The sequence below is a fragment of the Pteropus vampyrus genome, unplaced genomic scaffold (genome assembly GCF_000151845.1).
Source record: "Pteropus vampyrus isolate Shadow unplaced genomic scaffold, Pvam_2.0 Scaffold535, whole genome shotgun sequence".
Taxonomy (NCBI): Eukaryota; Metazoa; Chordata; class Mammalia; order Chiroptera; family Pteropodidae; genus Pteropus; species Pteropus vampyrus.
The window spans coordinates 258,046-276,874 of record NW_011889316.1 but is presented as its reverse complement, the minus strand read 5'-3'; the positions used below and the strand labels follow the sequence as shown (position 1 = coordinate 276,874).

General features: G+C 36.8%; 1 protein-coding gene and 1 pseudogene across 11 annotated transcripts in view; one reads left to right on the top strand and one right to left on the bottom strand.

Annotated features, from left to right (window-relative positions):
- The window catches only part of KIAA1958 (KIAA1958 ortholog), a 266,726-nt gene that overhangs the window by 47,497 nt on the left and 200,400 nt on the right, over positions 1-18,829 (top strand). For 10 of the 11 annotated variants that reach the window (XR_002777864.1, XM_023525152.1, XM_023525153.1 and 7 more), the window contains one exon: positions 8,848-10,042. Coding sequence is in view for 10 of the 11 variants with exons in the window: in XM_023525152.1 (XP_023380920.1) it covers positions 8,872-10,042 (1,171 nt within the window). In the remaining variant the exon portion in view is untranslated. Of the gene's footprint in view, positions 1-2,534; positions 2,740-8,847; positions 10,043-18,829 lie in introns of those variants that run through there. The other variant, XM_023525155.1, reaches the window with a different exon arrangement.
- LOC111733179 lies at positions 3,079-3,198 on the bottom strand (annotated as a pseudogene).

Genomic DNA, 18,829 nt, shown 5'->3' with positions numbered 1-18,829 from the left:
GTGTGCTTTGATGTGTCTGATTTAGAGGAGTCGAGGAAGTTCAATGAGGACCTGATTATTAACTGAGTGTTCCATACTGTATTGTATGTTCTCTGGGCCTCATTTTTCCATGAGTGTACTGTATTATATTATATGTTCTTTGTAGTTTTATTGTGGAGCACCAAAATGGGAGAAAATCCCCTTATTTCAGGTGAACAATTATATAGTGATTGTTCTAAGCATCTTACTGTATGAGTTTAGTATTCAGAATAACACTATGAGGTCAATATTATTCTTATCATTTTATAGATGAGGAAACGAGGTAAAGTCACTTGCTCAGGATCACATAGCTAGCAAATGGGAGAGCTGGGATTTAAACCCAGACTGTCTTGACAGTGGAGTCCATGCTTTCAACTTCTCTATTGTCCCATCCCACATTAAGTGGTCCCTTATACACATCCAGAATAGTCTGAGTGAAGAACTTCTTTAGTTTTATATATATAAGATTGGGCTTAAAGGAGGGCAGTTGAGCTTTTAGAAAGTTTTGTCTGAGTGAAGAACTTCTTTAGTTTTATATATATAAGATTGGGCTTGAAGGAGGGCAGTTGAGCTTTTAGAAAGTTTTATCTGAGTGAAGAACTTCTTTAGTTTTATATATATAAGATTGGGCTTGAAGGAGGGCAGTTGAGCTTTTAGAAAGTTTTATCTGACCCTCACCTAATCAGAGTTACCTACAACTTCCACTGTTGAGGCCCTTTTGGGAGACTCAGAAGATTTTATCTATACCAGTCAGTGGAAAATGTCGCTGATTCTCTGCTTTGTATCTTAGCGAGCCGACTTCCTTCTAAATCCATCCTCCCATAAACCTTCTTTTGATTTACTAGGTCTCATCTCTCAGATAATCTGAACATAGACATTTGTCAAAATGGTGTCGATGTAATCATGGGTTAAGCTCATACATTTGATTCCTTTTCATCTTAAATTCCAATCTGAATGGTCAAATAGAAATGGGGGAAAATCATCACTGCTGAAATATAGGAAAGTTAGCCATCAGTTGTCAAGGTAACGTTCCCCCTTCCACTGCTCCCAGCAGCCCCCAACCAGATTTGGATAAATCCCTAAATGAACTCAAACTCTTTGAGCTCAGAGTTCACAGGACTATGTCAGTGCCATTTTTGTATATCCAGTTTTTACAATCTATGATTATGCAAAAATGTTCATAGATGTTTTGTATTTATAGTGCATCATTCCTTTTATTAGTCTCTTTATACCGATCTGTATATTGTCTGTTTGGTTCCTCTCCTTTTGTCTGTCTTAAAGGCACTGCAAAGTAACACAGCATAAGTCAAACCCTTTTTTAGTGCCCATGTCAGAATCTATAAATTCTTCCTTCCTCCCACCTACCACATCCAGTCTTTCATCTTCTACCTCTTAAATTGGTTTTTGAATTTATCCTCTTCTTTTCATCCCTCCTGCCACTATCCAAAGCAGGTTACTATTACATCTTACCTGAATTACTGTAGTATCTCTAACTGGATTCCTGCCTCTAGTCTTGATTTCTTCCAATTATGATCAGAATGATGATTTTAAAGTCATTTTCTTGTTTACAGCCATATAACACTTTCTTATTATCTCTTTACTAAAGTCCAAAGTCTTGCAAGATCTATAAGATCTTCACGATCTGGTCCTTGCTTACTTTTTCAGACATAGCTTGTTTCATCTTCATCCCTTATGGTCCCCTCCTGATGTTTTTCTACTCAGCCATACAGAACAACTTTAATTTTTCCTCAGACATAGCTGTTCTCTATATCCTCTGGGTCTTCACGCAGGACCACTTTTCCTGCCTCTTGCCTAACTAACTTCCTTGTACCCTTTGGTTCTCAACTTGCATATGATTAGGATATTTAGGTAACTTTCCCTGACCCATCCTGGTCTGGGTTAGATGTCCCTGCCTTCTGCTTCTGTAACACCTTGTTCTAACTGTGTTGTAGCACTTACTATGCTTCATTGAAATTGATTTTTTGTTCCTCTCCTCCTAGGCTATAGACTCTGTGCTGATACAGTCTGTCTGTCTTTGTCACTCTATTTCCAGGGTTTAGCCCATGGTTTTACAATGCTTAAATACACATTGTTGAAAGAATGGATCAAGAAACATTTTACATTTGACTCAAGGAAGTAAGTTAAGTGAACCAGCGAATCTCTCTAAAGGCGCATGTTTCTTGCTCTCACCCAGGAAACTTGACTAAAATGATTTTGAAAGTCAACTGAAATGGTTTTTACTTTTAAAATGATCTTAAATCGTTCTCCAGAATCAAACAGAGCATACTTTTCATAGGAAGGTATATTTGTTTACAGGTTGGGAGGTTTTACATGTCAGTTGCGTAGACTACAGCGGTCCCCCCTTATCCGCGGTTTCACTTTCCCCAGTTTCAGTTACCCATAGTCCGCTGTGGTCCAAAAATATTGAATGGAAAATCCAAGTAATACACAATCATAAGTTTTAAATTGCGTGCCGTTCTGATGAAATCTCCTGTTGTCCTGCTCCATCCCCCCAGGACGTGAATCATCTCTTTGTCCAGCATGTCCACGATGTATACACTACCCACCTGAGAGTCATTTAGAAGCCATCTGGGCATTCACGTCAACTGTCACGGTATCCCAGTGCTTGTATTCAAGTAACCCTTATTTTATTTAAGAATGGCCTCAAACCTCAAGAGTATGCCGAAGAGAAGGTGTAAGGTGTTGCCTTTAAGTGAAAAGGTGGGAGTTTTTGACTTAAGAGAAACCACATTCACATAACTTTTATTACAGTGTATTGTTATAATTATTCTATTTTATTATGTTATTGTTAATCTCTTATGGTATCTAATTTATGAATTAGACTTTATTATAGGTATGTATATATAGGAAAAAACAATGATAAAGCTGTAGATTTCTCATAGATGCCCTATTATTATTAGTTTAAGAGTTTTTATTATAAATGGATATTGAGTTTTGTCAGATGCTTTTTTTTTTTTTTTTAAGTGAGGCAACCCTCAGTTGATCTGACGGATTGCAAGGACCTTGTCAGCTTACAATCCCTTATTTTTTTATTTTTTACGCCTACAGCACCTGGTCTTCCTAGGTGGTCTCCAATCCAAGTACTAAATCAGGCTCCACCCTGCTTAGCTTCCGAGATCAGACAGGATCGGGCTTGTTCAAGGTAGCATGGCTGTAGACAGATGCTTTGTATCTATTGCAATGATAATGTGCTTTTTCTTTTGAGGGCTGTTGTTGAATTATATTGATTGATTTTTGTAGGTTCACTAAATTTGCATTCCTGGGATAAGTTTTACTTGGTGATATTTCATCTATTGTTGGGTTCAGTTTGCTAATGTTTTATAAAGGATTTTTGCATCCAGTGAGGAATATTGAGCTATGATTTTCTTTATTTTAATAATTTTGTCAGGTTTTGGTATTAGAGTTATGCTGGCCTCCTCAAACAAGTTAGGTAATGCTCTCTCCTCTTTCTATTTTTGGAAAATATTTGCATAATTTCGGTATTATTTTTTCCTTGTTCAGGGTATGTGTGGTAGAATTTTCCAGTGAACTCTTTCTTTTGGAAAATATATATATTTTTAATTATAAAATTTTTATAGATATATGACTACTCAGATTTTCTGTTTCTTAGGTCAGTTTTGTCATCCATCAGCAATTGAGATTTAGTGATATTAAAACAACAGCAACAACAAATCCTTTGAAAGGTTCAGAACCTTTTAAAGAGACTACAAGGACTATGGGGCAGATTGTTATAACTGAAGTCAGATGAAAGCCACTTAGACATTCACTCGTATTTGGCTGGTAACTCTGTCAGTTTTCGGAAAAGTGACATAATCTTTTCATACTTTTTTTTCTGTAAAGACATTTTTCTTAAACTTTTGAAAGAAAAATATTTTCATGGACCTTCTTCATGCCGAGTGCTGGCTTAAGTCATTTTTAACATAATGTTATTTAAATATGTGTTAACAGAATTTATGCATATAGTTCCGATGAAGCTGTAAAACAAAACAGACATACAAACGCAATTTAAGTAAGAATAGAAGATCAACATAATTCAAATTAATAACATTAATGTGGCAGGGAACCAGACTTGAGACAATACCTTTTTACTATTATAATGCAGAAGGCAGTGTGTTTGGTAATTAGGAGAGAGCATGGCGTCTGGAGTAAGATCGAAGTTCAGGTTTTTGCTCCACCATTTACCCTGTTCATGTGACTTGGTTTACTTATTTATAGAATGAGGATAATTCACCTAACTTAACTAGAATTATGATATAAGTAGGATTATTGATTTGTCACGTCCTAGAACAGTGCTTGGCAAACAGTAATTGTTTAATAAATGTTAGCTGTAATAATAATTAGTTTTATATTATTGTTTTAGTGAAATCTAATGATCAGTGTTGGGCTTAATGGTAGAAAGTCTGATTCTATATTTAACATTTCCGATTTGATTTTAATAATGTAAATACTGATGCATAGAATGTTTGCTTGCCCAATTTCATGTACAGTGTAGTGATAATTTTATAGCTTTGTTTGCTAATTTAGCACAGTCAGATCTCATACTTAACCTAAATTGTTCTAGGCAGGAGTCCTTAAGTTTCCATTTTTAATGGAGTGTCAGTTGATAACTCCGTAAAACTAAATGTATAAATCCAATCATTGTCCATATCAGATATGTGAAAATACTATCTGAAGCTATTTTTAGTTCTTGAAAAGGTATAGAAAACATTATTTTTCGGCGTGGAGCTTATCAGACTGCTGAAGGGAATGAACAGATTCTGGAGACTACTTATTTTCAGCATTTTGTAAATACCTTCATTGTCTTATTGATTCTATTATGTATTAAACTTATACTGTAGTGCATTGATAGCTATTTCTTGTCATCTGGGACTCAATCCATTTAATTACCCTAACTATCAGCTAATTATGCTCTCATAACTACCAGTTAACATCAGTTATCTGGTTGAAATATATTAATAGTAATACTGGAAAAATATTTTCATTTTATGGTACTCAAGAAAAGTTTATGAGCTTCTTCATGAGATTGGTAGGGAATTTCAGAATGTAGTAAAAGCGACTTATGATTACCACCTGTTGATCTTAAAGGTTGATAGTTATTATAGAATTAAGTGGATAAGCCTGTAACAGAATTTTAAATTTTACCTATTTTATCTCATTTATTTTAATTATAACGGTTTTTTGTTTTTTGTTTTTTTTTCCTAGCTGTGGGGCCTTCAGCAATAGTACTGTTTTACTAACTGTATAGTAGCTTTTATCTGGACAATACTTTTGAGTTCCACATGCTTATACAATTTTATTTTTTGATTCTGCCACATTTTTACATATTTGAACTGTTAACATCTTCATGTGAATATTGTGCCTTAATGTACGTGTTTTTTTCCTAGAAATATATCATTTTTTCAACTTTTTTATTTTCTCATTAGCCTGTGACACTTAAATAGGTATACTGCCCCACCATCACTTATGCTGTTTTCATGATGTCAAATCACGATGCCTTTCATTTGAAAATTATTAATGCAAAAGAGAAGTTTTATATTGATATCTGCTAAAAAAGAATACAGTACAAACAGATTTCCCAATAAATTAGAAGTTGAGTAATGTTACTTTAGGTTACTATGGACACTAATGTGAGTATAGGTACAAAGGCAGAGGGGTGCTGAAGTTACACAGCAATGCTTGGATATAAGGTGATTATTTAGATGATTTATGATATGCTTATATTAGCCTATTTTTTCTTACACTCAAAATAAAGGTAGTTAAAACATTTGACACAGAATTACAGACCTCCCGAGAATTTATTTGTGGAGTCTACTCTGAGAAATACTGGACTGGGATACGTTACAGAGAAAATGAAGGATTCTGTTCTAAGAGTTCAAAAAAGATGTCTATATTATTTTTTGTGTATCAATTAGTAATTGAATTCAGCTGTATGCAATAAAATACTCAACAGCAGTGGCTTAAGCAAGGTCGGGGGTCATCCTTCCCTATGTCACAAGGGATCCTAGGCAGTTCAGAGCTGATGCAGTGGCTTCAGGATGTTACCAGAGACCCAAGCTCCATCTGGTCTCTCCCATCTTTAAGTTCCTAGTTCATGCTCCCAAGTGGGTCTCTACTCTAGCTGTCATGTTCTGGTTCAAGGCAGGAAGAAAGAGAACAGAGGGCAAAAAGGCAAAAAACCAGACAAGTCTGTGTGTCACAGGGCTTTCGCAGTGACTTCCATTTATACATCACTGGTCAGAACTGTGTCATATGGCCACCTCTATTTCAAGGGAAGCTGGGAAGTATGTTTTCTGTGAGAATATTGCTGCCTCCCAAAGTTGGACTCTTTGTAAGGAATAAGAGAGAATAGACATTGGGTACGCAAATAAGCAGTCTTTGCCATACCAATTAAATAGATATGTTAAGAAAGCTCAGAAAACAAACAAAATCAGTCTTTCTCTTTTATCTGTATTTCTACTTTAACCAAAGTTATATGAAAGGAATTTAAATGAAATAAGTCCAGAAATTGCTGAAGTCTGAAGGAAACATAAAGATCATATAGTCCTGTCATTTTTAGACTTAGAGATAATTAGTGACTTGTCTGAGACCACAGAAGTAAGTTCCAGGACCGGAATTTGAAGTTCCCGAATTCCAAAACATCACTGTTCTTTCCATTTACTGTGATACTTCATAAAATCTGGTTGCTCATGTGTTACTCTCTCCTACATAGACGAGACAGTTGTGTTTTGGTTACACCATTAGGGAAAAAAATCTTCTAGTCCCTTGAATGGTTACAATAAAAGTGATTAGAGGAAATTTCATGTTTCTTATTTGAGGATCTTATATGTTCAACTTGCTACTGTTGATGGTGCTGCCTGTATTTTTGTGTTCATTCATTCTTCATTTATTCAGCACCAGCAATACAAGATTTCAGGAGCAGGACCATGTCTTATTAATTTCTGTATCCACAAGTAGGTCCTCATGGATGAAAAATTATATTATAGTTTCTGTCCTGAGAGAATCCTCAGTCAAGTCTGGGAGATAGACAAGAATGTCAGTGATAACAGTACAGCAAAGGCAAAGTTCCTCAAAATGATGGATGCACAGATAAGAGAATCTCAATAAACCTCTGAGGCTGAAAGGGGATCTGGAAAGGCTTCAATGGGAGATGGCCCCAAGTTCAGTCTTGCAGGGGTTTTTCAGATGAAGAAAGAAGAGGGCTGCATATCAAACCAAAGAACATGTTTTTAGAGGCCCAGTGTGGGTGAGAAACTGTATTTAAAGACGAGAAAACCACAAGAAATGTGGGAAAAGGCTGTGATAGTAGGAAATGAGGCTTGACAGGTTGGCTCTGGACATAGGCACATCTCAGAGTCCTCAAAACATGTTAAAGCAGGGGTCCCTAAACCCCAGACCACGGCCGTGGCCTGTTAGGAACCAGGCCACAAAGCAGGAGGTGAGTGGCAGGCGAGTGAAGCTTCATCTGTATTTGCAGCCGTTCCCCAGCGCTAGCATCACCATCTGAGCTCTGCCTCAGATCATTAGGCATCATAGCACCAACCAGCGGGAGCTGGTACCGAGGATATGAATTTACCTAACTCTGCTGATGGAGTACCGTGGAGGCTGGGTAGGGAATGGAGGCTCAGATCACATAGTTAGATCTTGACACCTTAGTACAGAGCCCACGTCCTTGCAAGTGCAAGGCACCTCTTGTCACCCACAGCTTCAGATGACCAGGGCAGACTGAACCATATTTCACCATCCTTGTTCCTCCTTGCCCAGTTCTCCCTAGGGCCTCCCTTTGGGCAGAGCCTTTCTTGACCTTTCTGCTCATGTGCCGACTGCACATGCCCCATTTCGCTTTTCCTGTCCATCCTGTTGTCCTCAACTCTTACCTAGTCAAGGAATCATAACAGCTGATTCTTTTTGACCTCTGCCCAGTAAAGATATACTCCTCTTTGGTAGTTGGTTATCATTGGGTGTATAGGAACTTCAGATGGTGGAATGCATCAGACACACCTTTTACCTCTAGTGAGATGAAAGGCAGTATTTTAGGAATTTCAGACAGCAAGGAGGTGGGAATCCTGCTCTTAAAATCCTGCTCTTAAAATTTGGCATCTGGCCTACCTGTCCTCCGTTCTGGTCTACAGCCTGCCTGTGCCGCTGACCCCTGCAGGAGCCTCTAGTGGCTCTCCTTCCAGTCTGTTCTCTCTTCTCTGCTAAAGACTTTTCTTCCCCATTTTTCAAATTTAGCCCCTCATTCCCTCCTTGGACTCCCCGTTGCATCATCTGTTGCCTGGTGCGCAGCATAGGGCTGGCCTCCCTTGTCTGACATCCACCCTAGAATGGGTCTAAGCCTTTGTTGGCTCTGCTTCTAGTAATGAAGTTTCTGATGACAGAGGGTGAAGTCGTAAGTGCAGCCTCTTGGTTAACACAAATAAAACACATTTTATTATTAAGGGGCTGACTGAATGTTTCCCTTTGTGACTTTAGACATAAAAAGGACCATGAAAAAGCTCGCCTCTTTTTAATTGATTGTTTCTTATATTTCTTTCCCTATTTTTTCTTATGCGGGCATTGTTATAACAATAAAGGAAACTAATAAAATTTTCTCAAATTTCACAACCATAAGGCCATCAGTCGTTTTTGCTTTTTGTTGTATTTTCTTCCAGTTCTGCTCATATACAGTAATATTAACTAGATAGATACAGTTTTGAAGTGCATTTTTTTTATGCTTCGTGATGCTCATAGTTCAAGGAAATTGAAGTAATTGAGATATGGGAATATCTTGGGTAATAATGGCTTCTTATTTTGATTATTTCCCTTTAGGAAAGACACTGCTGATCCTGTAACATGGAGGATTGCCTTCATACCTCATCTGAGAATCTGTCCAAATTGGTCAGCTGGGCCCACAGCCATGGGACTATTTGCAGCCTCATTCCTAACCTGAAACACTTGCTTTCTGAAGGTTCCCATGGGAACCTGACGGCAATGTGGGGCTGTAGTGCTGGTCATGCTTATCATTGGCCACTGACAGCTACTTGCAGAGCTGGGTCCCAAGAAAGGGTCTGTTTCCAGGATAACAGAAGTTTTAACTCTGATAGTCCCAGTATAATCGGAGTGCCCTCTGAGACACAAACTAGCCCAGTTGAAAGGTATCCTGGGAGACCAGTGAAAGCGAAGCTAGACTGTAATCGGACCAGAGACTCTTGTGACTTCTCTTATTGCAGTGAGCCCTCGGAGCTGGACGAAGCTGTTGAAGAATATGAAGATGAAAACACCCTCTTTGACATGGTTTGTGAGTCTTCTGTTACAGATGAGGATAGTGACTTTGAACCCCAAACCCAAAGGCCTCAAAGCATTGCTCGAAAAAGGCCTGGCATAGTTCCGTCTTCTCTCCATTCAGGCTCCCAGGCTCAGATGATTGATGAATGCAGCAGTGATGTCATCATCAAGAAAATCAAACAAGAGATTCCAGAAGATTATTACATTGTGGCAAATGCAGAGCTGACTGGAGGAATAGATGGACCAGCCCTTTCCTTGACTCAGATGGCAAAACCCAAGCCTCAGACTCATGCTGGTCCCTCCTGTGTAGGGTCTGCTAAGCTAATTCCCCATGTAACATCTGCCATCAGCACAGAGCTAGACCCACATGGTGTGTCTGCATCCCCCTCTGTGATGTCCAGACCAGTTGTCCAGAAGACTGCCAGGGCATCTCTGGCCTCACCAAACAGAGGACCCCCTGGTGCCCATGGCACCAACCAGCAGGTGGCCATGCAGATGCCCGTGAGCACATCCCATCCTAACAAACAGATCAGCATCCCTTTGTCTGCCCTGCAGCTGCCTGGACAGGATGAGCAAGTTGCTTCTGAAGAGTTCCTGCCCCACCTGCCCAGCCAGGTCTCCTCCTGTGAGGTAGCCCTTTCTCCCTCAGTTAACACAGAGCCAGAAGTGAGCTCCAGTCAGCAGCAGCCCCCAGTTGCTCCATCCATAACCACTGAGGCCATGGCACAGTGCATACCAGGTATGGCATGTGAGGTGACAGTGAGTCCCTCATTCACATACATCAGAGAATTCTGCGCCGTCAATACTTCTGAAACCATTAGCTCAGTTTGCTATAATTCAGGCCTTTATTATTCTCAGAAAGATGGAAATAGTGAAATGTATTACATTCAGGGGATCCTATAAAGGAAATTCTGAATTAAGGCCATCCATCCAGTTAATGTACCTTAGGGCTGAGAGGACAGCTGTAGGATTGTGCTGTTGATATTGCACTGCTAGATTTAAGGTTTGTATCTGATCTTGAGCTGAATTTTTATATAGTTATTTTTGAAAAAAATTTTATGCTGCCCTATTAGTATCAAGGTGTTTGGTTGCTGTGTGAAGCCAAAATGTTGTTGGGTTAGGCATATAATGACAATAGACCTAATGCTTTTCCATTATTATTTATTTGTCTGAACCAGCTTGGTATTTCTATTCGTTTTAGTCGATGTGACAGTTTAAACCAAGTTTTTTAAAAAACAACAAGCCTTTCTAAAAGAAGGATTTGATCTCTTCTCAAAATTTAAAAGATTCAGCTTACGTTTTTGGAATACATTTTTGAAATAACTGGAATGGATTGAGAGGAAAAGGAAATAATTATATGAGGCCCATATCGGTAATTCTAATATTCTTATGTTCTGTAATTTTAGCATTCAATACTTATTTAATCTGGGTCATTATTATATAAAGGGGGTTTTGATGTCATGCTTTTAGTTTAGGTTCATGATTCAAGTCTAATAGACCAGAAGTTAGAAACATAGAATAAGATGAATAGATATGCAGAGAAACAAAAAACAGAAATTCGTGGCACATTTTGGTTTCATTTTAGTCCCTCTCAAGAAAGTCATGTATTTGGAGAAAAGCTTCCCCAGAAGTCTGAGGTACCTGTGCCTTTAGCCTGTAACTTCCTAGAATTAAGTTGCTTTACAAATATGCTTCCCCGATGTTATTGTCAACTTTAAGATCGCTAAAGGAAATCTTTGATTTATGATATTCCTAAAACAGTCATGGTATTATAATAAAAGATACAATTGCACATACTCGCATCTTGATTCAAAATTATGCTTTTCAGTTTATTCATTTTATTTCGCTTTAAAATAATAGCTTTCTTGAGATGTAATTCATATACCATAAAAATCACTCGTTAGTAAAGTTTATGATTCAGTGGTTTTTGGTATATCCAGACTTGTGCAGTCATCACTACTTACCTAATTTCAAAACATTTTCATCACCCCAGAAAGAAACCCCATGCCCATTAGCAGTTATTCTTCCCCTCTTTCCAGCCTCTATCAACCAATAATCTACTTTCTGTATCTATGAATTTGCCTATTCTGCACATTTCATGTAAACGGAGTCACATTATGTAGGCTTTTGTGACGACCTTCTTGCACTTAGCATAATTTTTTAAGGTTAAGCTATGTTGTAACATATTCTTTCCTTTTTATTGCCAAATAATACTTCATTGTATGGGTAATACCATATATTTTTTTTTTCATCAGTTGATGGACATTTAGGTTTTTTCCTTTTGGGGGCTATTATGAGTAATGCTGTTAATAACATTTGCATACAAGTTTTTGTGTGGACGTATGTTTTCATTGCACTTGGGCAGTTACCTAGAAGTGGAATTGCTGGGTCATATGGTTACTCTCTGTTTAACTTTTTGAGGAGCTGCGAAACTGTTTTCCAAAGCAGCAACACCATTTTACGGTCTCCCCAGCAATGTTCAAAGGTTCCTATTTCTCCACATGTTCAACAGTACTTGATATTTGCTATTAAAAAAGTTATAGCTTTCCTACTGGATGTGCGAAGTAGTATCTCATTGTGGTTTTGATTTACATTACCCTAATAACTAATGATGTTGAAATTTTTTTCATGTGCTTATTGGCCATTTGTATATCTTTTGAGAAATTCAGATACTTCGACCATTTTCTAATTAGGTTATCTTTTTCTTAGTGAGTTGTAAGAGCTCTTAATACATTCCGATCCTAAGTCCCTTATTAGATATGTGATTTATAAATATTTTCTTCCATTCCACGGTTGTTCCTTCCTCCCTCCCTTTTTTTCCCCCCCACTCCAAGGTTTACTTCAGTTATTTAATAACAACACGATCTTTGGCTCATTAGACACAGTGTTATCTTTATTAGGCTGGCAAAAGTCTTTGTACTAGGAAATCTGATTCTTGCCACACGTAAGATGTAAGAGTACCTTTTCACTTAAATAATTATGAATCTGATTTGTCTCTCCTCCCCTTTTTTTTGCAAAATAAGAGACTTAGGCTTACGGTTTTCTACATTCTCACTTAATTTATATTTGAGGGTAGAATTCAGAAATGTATTTTGCAAAGTGGGTCAGTATACCAAAACAGCTTAGTAAGACCGTCATTTGTATTGCACACCCTCTCATAAACTTGCCCCCATGCAAAGCAAGATTTCCTTGCAACTGCCTAGTGGATAGTAAATGAGACATTGAGGCTTTTTACTAAGCCAGACATGAGCTATGCAATTATTTTGGAGAATAAATTCAGCCTATTAGAAAACAATATTTTAATCTATTTATTGTTGTATAGCTTACTTATTTTTAGTTTTTTTTTTTTCCTTCTCTCAATGAAAATGTACTTTTTATGATAGCCATAAAAAGCGTGGCCAAGGATAGCACATAACATATACAGCCATAAACTATGATTTGGCTTTACTCTCACAGGGAGGATTGGTTTAGCTTGGAATTGAACCTTCAAGAAAAACAATATTGAAGAACTGGTGATGGGAGTTTCCTAAGGAGTGATCCTGATATTTTGATCCCTTGTTCTGTGGAAGAATATCATATTGCTAAGACATTATTAGCTTTAGAGAAACACTATTTGGATTAGAAACATCAATGGGACAAATAAAAATCTGATTGACATTTTTCTATTGGGAGAGATATATAAAGTTAACAGAGTCCAAACTATGCTTTGTGCTATAAAAGTTTTATTTATTTGTATTTGCATATTTATTTACAGTTGTACTTAAATGGTTGTACTTAAAGTTTTATTTGTTTTGTATGTGTATAATAAATAGTTTTTATTCTAAACATAGATATATGAAAAATTTAGAATTCAGCACATCTAAATATGTGTGTATAAATATGTACAGATGGACCTTGCATAGTTAATATGTAAAGCATACTTGGGACTAGGCAAAGAAGAGAGGTTCTGAAAGAAATAACTGAATGCAGAATCAGGTACATTTAAAACAGATGCTGTATAAGCTTGGGTCTGTATCAAATCATTGCAGAAATAGTACATATCTTTGAATAATATTTTTTAAATAAATAATTTGACAAATGGCTATTGAGTAAGCCAGAAACAAAGAGAAATTGTTCCATTTTGTTTAGTTTTACTGATGCCATTTAAATTTTATTCCCCTCAGTGGAAAATCGTCCTTATTTCTGTTCAGAACTAAACTCACAAAGTTATAAAATATTAATCAAGGTGTGGATAACATTAATTTTCATGTCAATTTTGTCATATTGCTCAACCTAGAACTTGGCAAATAGTAACAAGAGAACATATGTTATTAGAAGAATTATCAACTATCTCCTAGTAATTTAGATTCCATTAATTTTTTGAAGTTTTTAATTTGGACATTTGTCATAATTTTAAATCTCTATTACATCATGAGTCAGGTCTGTATGTGTATGTGTATATTTCTCAAATATACACACGTACACACCACTTATTATGATACATAATTAGTACAAGGACCCCTTTTATTAATCAGCTCTTATATAAGAAGTTTTATGGTAGCAAGCAATCAACTTTTGCTGATCAGATTTGTAATGTTTTTTCTTTTGAAAATATACATCTTTATCTTTTTCTAATAGATCATTTTGTTCTTTATATATTAGAAATATTAACTCATAGTCTACCATGTATATTGGAAATACATATAATGTATGTTGGAAATACATTTAATTAATCTTTAATTTTTTTGATGGTATTTTTTTTTCTTTAGAGTGTTTTAATATCCAAAATTTAAAAAATTCAATTTATTTCAAGAAAAACAAAAACAATTTACCCGTTTCTCCCAACCTCCACCCCGCTACCTCTGGCAACCACCATTCTATTCTCTGTATTGTGAGCTTTTTAAAAATATATATGTATATATTTTAGATTCCACATACGAGAGAGATCACTTGGTATTTGTCTTTCTCTATCTGACTTATTTTCTTAGCGTGATGTCCTTGAGGTTCATTCATGTTATCACAAATAGCAAGGTTTCATTTCTTTTTTATGGCTGAATAATGTTTTATTGCATACACACACACCCACACACACACCGCATCTTCTTCATCCATTCATGTATCCATAGACACTTAGATTGTTTCCATATCTTGGCTATTGTAAATAACGTTATAATGAACATAGGGGTACGTTTATCTTTTTGAATTAGTGTTTTCATTTTCTTCAGATAAATACCCAGAAGGGGAATTGCTGGGTCATATGGTAGTTCTGCTTTTACTTTTTTGGGGGACCTCTATACTGTTTTCCATAGCAGCTGCACCAGTTTACATGCCCACCAGGAGTGCACGAGGGTTTCCTTTTCTCCACATCCTCACCAACACTCGTTATTTCTACTCTTTTTGATAATAGCCATTCTGTTAAGTGTGAGGTGATATCGCACTGTGGTTTCGATTTGCATTTCCCTGATGATTAATGATGTAGAGCATCTTTTCACGTACCAGTCAGCCATATCTATGTCATCTTTGGGAAAATGTCTATTTAAATTGCCTACCCATTTTTAAATCAGATTATTTAGGGTTTTTTGCTATTGAGTTGTGGTATTTTTTGAGGTATGAGTTTTCCTAATTTTTTGAAGGCTGTTCTTTCTACCTCTGTCTGTCTAGCTTACTGTCATCTTTTCTGCCTTTGGTATTTTGCTTAGGAAATTATTTCCCTTCCTCGAATGAGAAAAATATTTACCTATATTTTCTTCTGGTTCTTTTCTAGTTTTCTTTTTTTTCTTCTCCCATTTTGTCTCCTTTGTTTTTTCACATTTAACTCTACAATTAGAATATATTTGGGGGTGGAACCTCACTTCAATATTTTTACAGGTAGTCAAATGTTCCAGCATCATTTATTGACTAATTCTCAATCTCCAGTGAATTGAATTGTGTACCATATTTTGTTTATAATTGGGTCTATGTCTAGATTTTCAATTCTGTTTTTATTGATTATCTTTTTCTGATTTTTACTATTTGATTATATTTTATACAAAACAAAAATGCATCCAGAGAAAAAGAGTGGTGTAGTTTGAGGACCAAATGCAAAAATACAGGTAAAACACTAAAGAATGTACCTGACTTATTGATAAACATTTAATAAATAATAGTTTCCACCATATTTATTTTCATTATCACTGTTACTGTTGCCATTATTAAATGGCGCTCAATACTCTTAAACTGTGAAGTAGATTTCAGTTTAATGCACTTACACCCACTCCTCTACTAAAATATAGTATCATCTGAGAGCTTATTAGAAATGCAGAATTTCAGGCTGTACCCCAGACCTACGGAATCAGAATTCGTATTTTAATAAGATCTCCAGGTAATTTGTATACACAGTGAAGCGTAAGAAGCAGTAATCTGGGGAGTGCAGAATCCACATTCTAAGGCACACTGTTATTTCATCTGGCCACCCAGTACTCTGAACACTTTCTGTGTGGGAGAATTTCATTCTTTGTACATTTGTACTTTCCCACTAGGTTCAGAGGTTATATTCCTCCAAATTCTTTGTTCAAAACAATGAAAGCCCAGTCTAGCTAGTTTAGGCAGAAAAAAAATTTAATAAAAGAACACCAGTAAACTTGCTTTCCAAGCTTACATTTCAGTGAGGGCACAGTCTTGTGACCTTAGTCTTTGCCAGTGGAATGCACTCACACCAGACTCTAATCAGAAGTACCTGGAAGAATGTTTTGCAAAATAGCAGTCAGTTTCTAGAGGCAGCAGGAACAATATTCCAATAGTAGTTTCAGAGTTAGAGACCCAAGCTAGAGTTTTGGTAGCTGGGTTGTTACTCTACCAGACTGAATCTGCTGTGGTTGGGGCATTATTTGTAGACACTTCCAAGCCTGATTTACTGGTGTTCCAGGAAATTCTGTGGCCTTTATTAAGTTCTTTTTTGGTCTAAACTAGCTAGAGTGGGCTTTCATTGTTTTAAACAAAGAATCTGGAGGAATATAATCTCTTCTAGGTGTTGCATGAAAAATAAAATAATTTTCTACTTGCCACTAGATTCATACTTTCAGCTAAATAATTGACATCCCTTTGGTGAGTAAGCACTGGTACCATGATGCCCCATATTGTGCGCTCTCTTGCTGTTCAAACTATACAAGCCACTCATAGGATGGTGGGGGTAGAGATAGCTTCTCCTTACACTAAACCTTTCCTCCCTTCCCAGTGGGAGTTTTTGCTGATCTATGTCCATTGTAGGGAGGGGTTGGCCCTATAGGTGACACATTTCCTGAACCTAGAATGGGAGAAGGAGGTACTTGTGTCTTTGTTTTCCACCCAGGGCTTTAAGGGCAATTCTGGGAAATAAGAGTTGTTCCCATTGGAACTTCTTACCACGGCATTGAATATTCATTAAAACGTTAATTTTGAATTATTAGTTTTCTCGTAGGTGTAAATTTTTCCAAGTCAATTCACATGATACTATTTCCTGAAGCAATCTGTTTTTACTTCTTTACCATTTCTAAATTTGATCTCGTGTGACAGAGGGATTGAACAGCAAAATCACCAGGAGGTAGCCCAAATGAGGATGTTAGGAATCTGGACACTGACATTTTGTATTGCCTAATATGTTTCATTTCTTTTCTTCCTTCTTCCCTTCCATTTCTTTTTCTCCTTGCATAATTTCACCCTTGAGTTGCCATTGGTAGTGGTGACAATGTGGGTAGTTTGGTGAGATCTTGTGAAAGGAAGCATGCTTTATTTTATTAGGCCTCTTAAAGTTAATGGACTAGATGCTTTTACCTAATTTATTCTTGTTCCCCTTCTCTGGTAATACTGAGGGAGACTTTAATGGAACTTTACAGGACCCTTCTCTTTAATCCCAGTGCCTCGCACGTAGTACACAGATGGCTATCGTGTTGATGATAATTAACTACAAGAACATATCTTAGGGAAAAATTATGTACCTGGTTCCAGGAGTTCCCGAAACTTACTGCTTGATGTTAACAACATCATCTAAAGCGATAATCCTGTTTCATTCCTTGATTCACCTAATTGGGCAGTGAAGAAATCAGTCCTCCTCCATTATGATAAGGGACTGCACTGTCATAGGAAGAGAGAACAAGTCAAAACCTTGATGAAGTTATAGATCCCTAATGTGTAACAACACCATGAGCCTTTTCAGATCTGACCTGTCAGCACCCTTACCCATAGCCTTTTGGAGGCTACCTGCCATCCTTCTGCTGAGTATCACAGGTCTCATTATTTCTCTACTTGAAGATCACCAGCTCTTGACTCTCCTACTTGAGTGTCATAGGATCTTCTCTCCCCTAAGTGTTGCAAAGCCCTTCCCCCTGGTCAATCAAAGGGCAGCTCTCAGGGTGGTGGTTGGGGTTATCTCAGGTTTTATCATGTACAGTAGAGAGCCTGTAATCATGATGCACTTAAAGAGCTGGGGATGGTGGTCTTTAGCCCTTGGCTGGTCAGCACTTTTCTCCTTCCTTCCTGCAATGCCGTTCTTAGGAAAGAGAAAGCCTTGGTCTTAAAATAGTGATTTTTAGCTTTGTTTTTGACACTGGTGGAGAGGTATGGGGAGGGGGGATATGTGATTAAGTACAGTCATTCTGTTAAAAAAGATAAAGAATCAACTATATTATTATGTCTTTTCAAAGTATTTAGGTTTTTACAAAGACAGTTTTACCAAGGCAATAATGAAAACCCATTATAACTTATATATACCTTATTATTATAAATCTGTAGGAATTAAAATGGAATGGTCTGACACAAAGATAGACAAATAGAGCAATGGAACAGGATAGAGAACTCAAACACACCTACACACACGTATGGGAACTGGATGTGAAAGATGTCATCACAAATCAGTAGGAGGACGGACTAGCCTATGAGTGGTATGGGATAATTGGTCACTCATGTGGAACAAAATAAAATTAGATCTTCACCTCACATCAGACATGAAAATAAATCTCATTGAAAGATATAAATATGGAAATATAAAACTTAAAACTGATGGAAATATTGTAGAATGGCTTTGGTGTCAGGACGAGTTTTTTAAACATGAGACAAAAAGCACAAACCATAAAGGAAAAAATTGAAAATGCTCAGAGCCTTAAAATAAAAATCTTATCCAGGACAGGGGATATCATAAACAAAGTTAAAAGATAAGCAACAATCTGTGAAATGATTTCAGTGTGCATAACCAGAAATACGCATAAGCAGAATATATAAAGATTTGCACAAATCAGCAGGAAAAAGGTCAAATAATCCAAAAGAGAAATGAGCAAAGGAAATGAAGAAGCATTTCTTATAAGAGGAAACCCATATAGTTCATAAACATATGAAAAAAATGTTCAGCCTCACTGGTAATCAGGGGAATGCAAATTAAAACAACAATAAAGTACCATCAGAAAGGCAAAAAGTTATTTTTACTATCCTTGTAGAAAGTATGGGAAAATAGGAACATGTTAGTGGAAATATAAATTGGTACAACCACTTTGGAGAGCAATTTACAAAATCTAATAAAGTTAAATACGTACATATTATA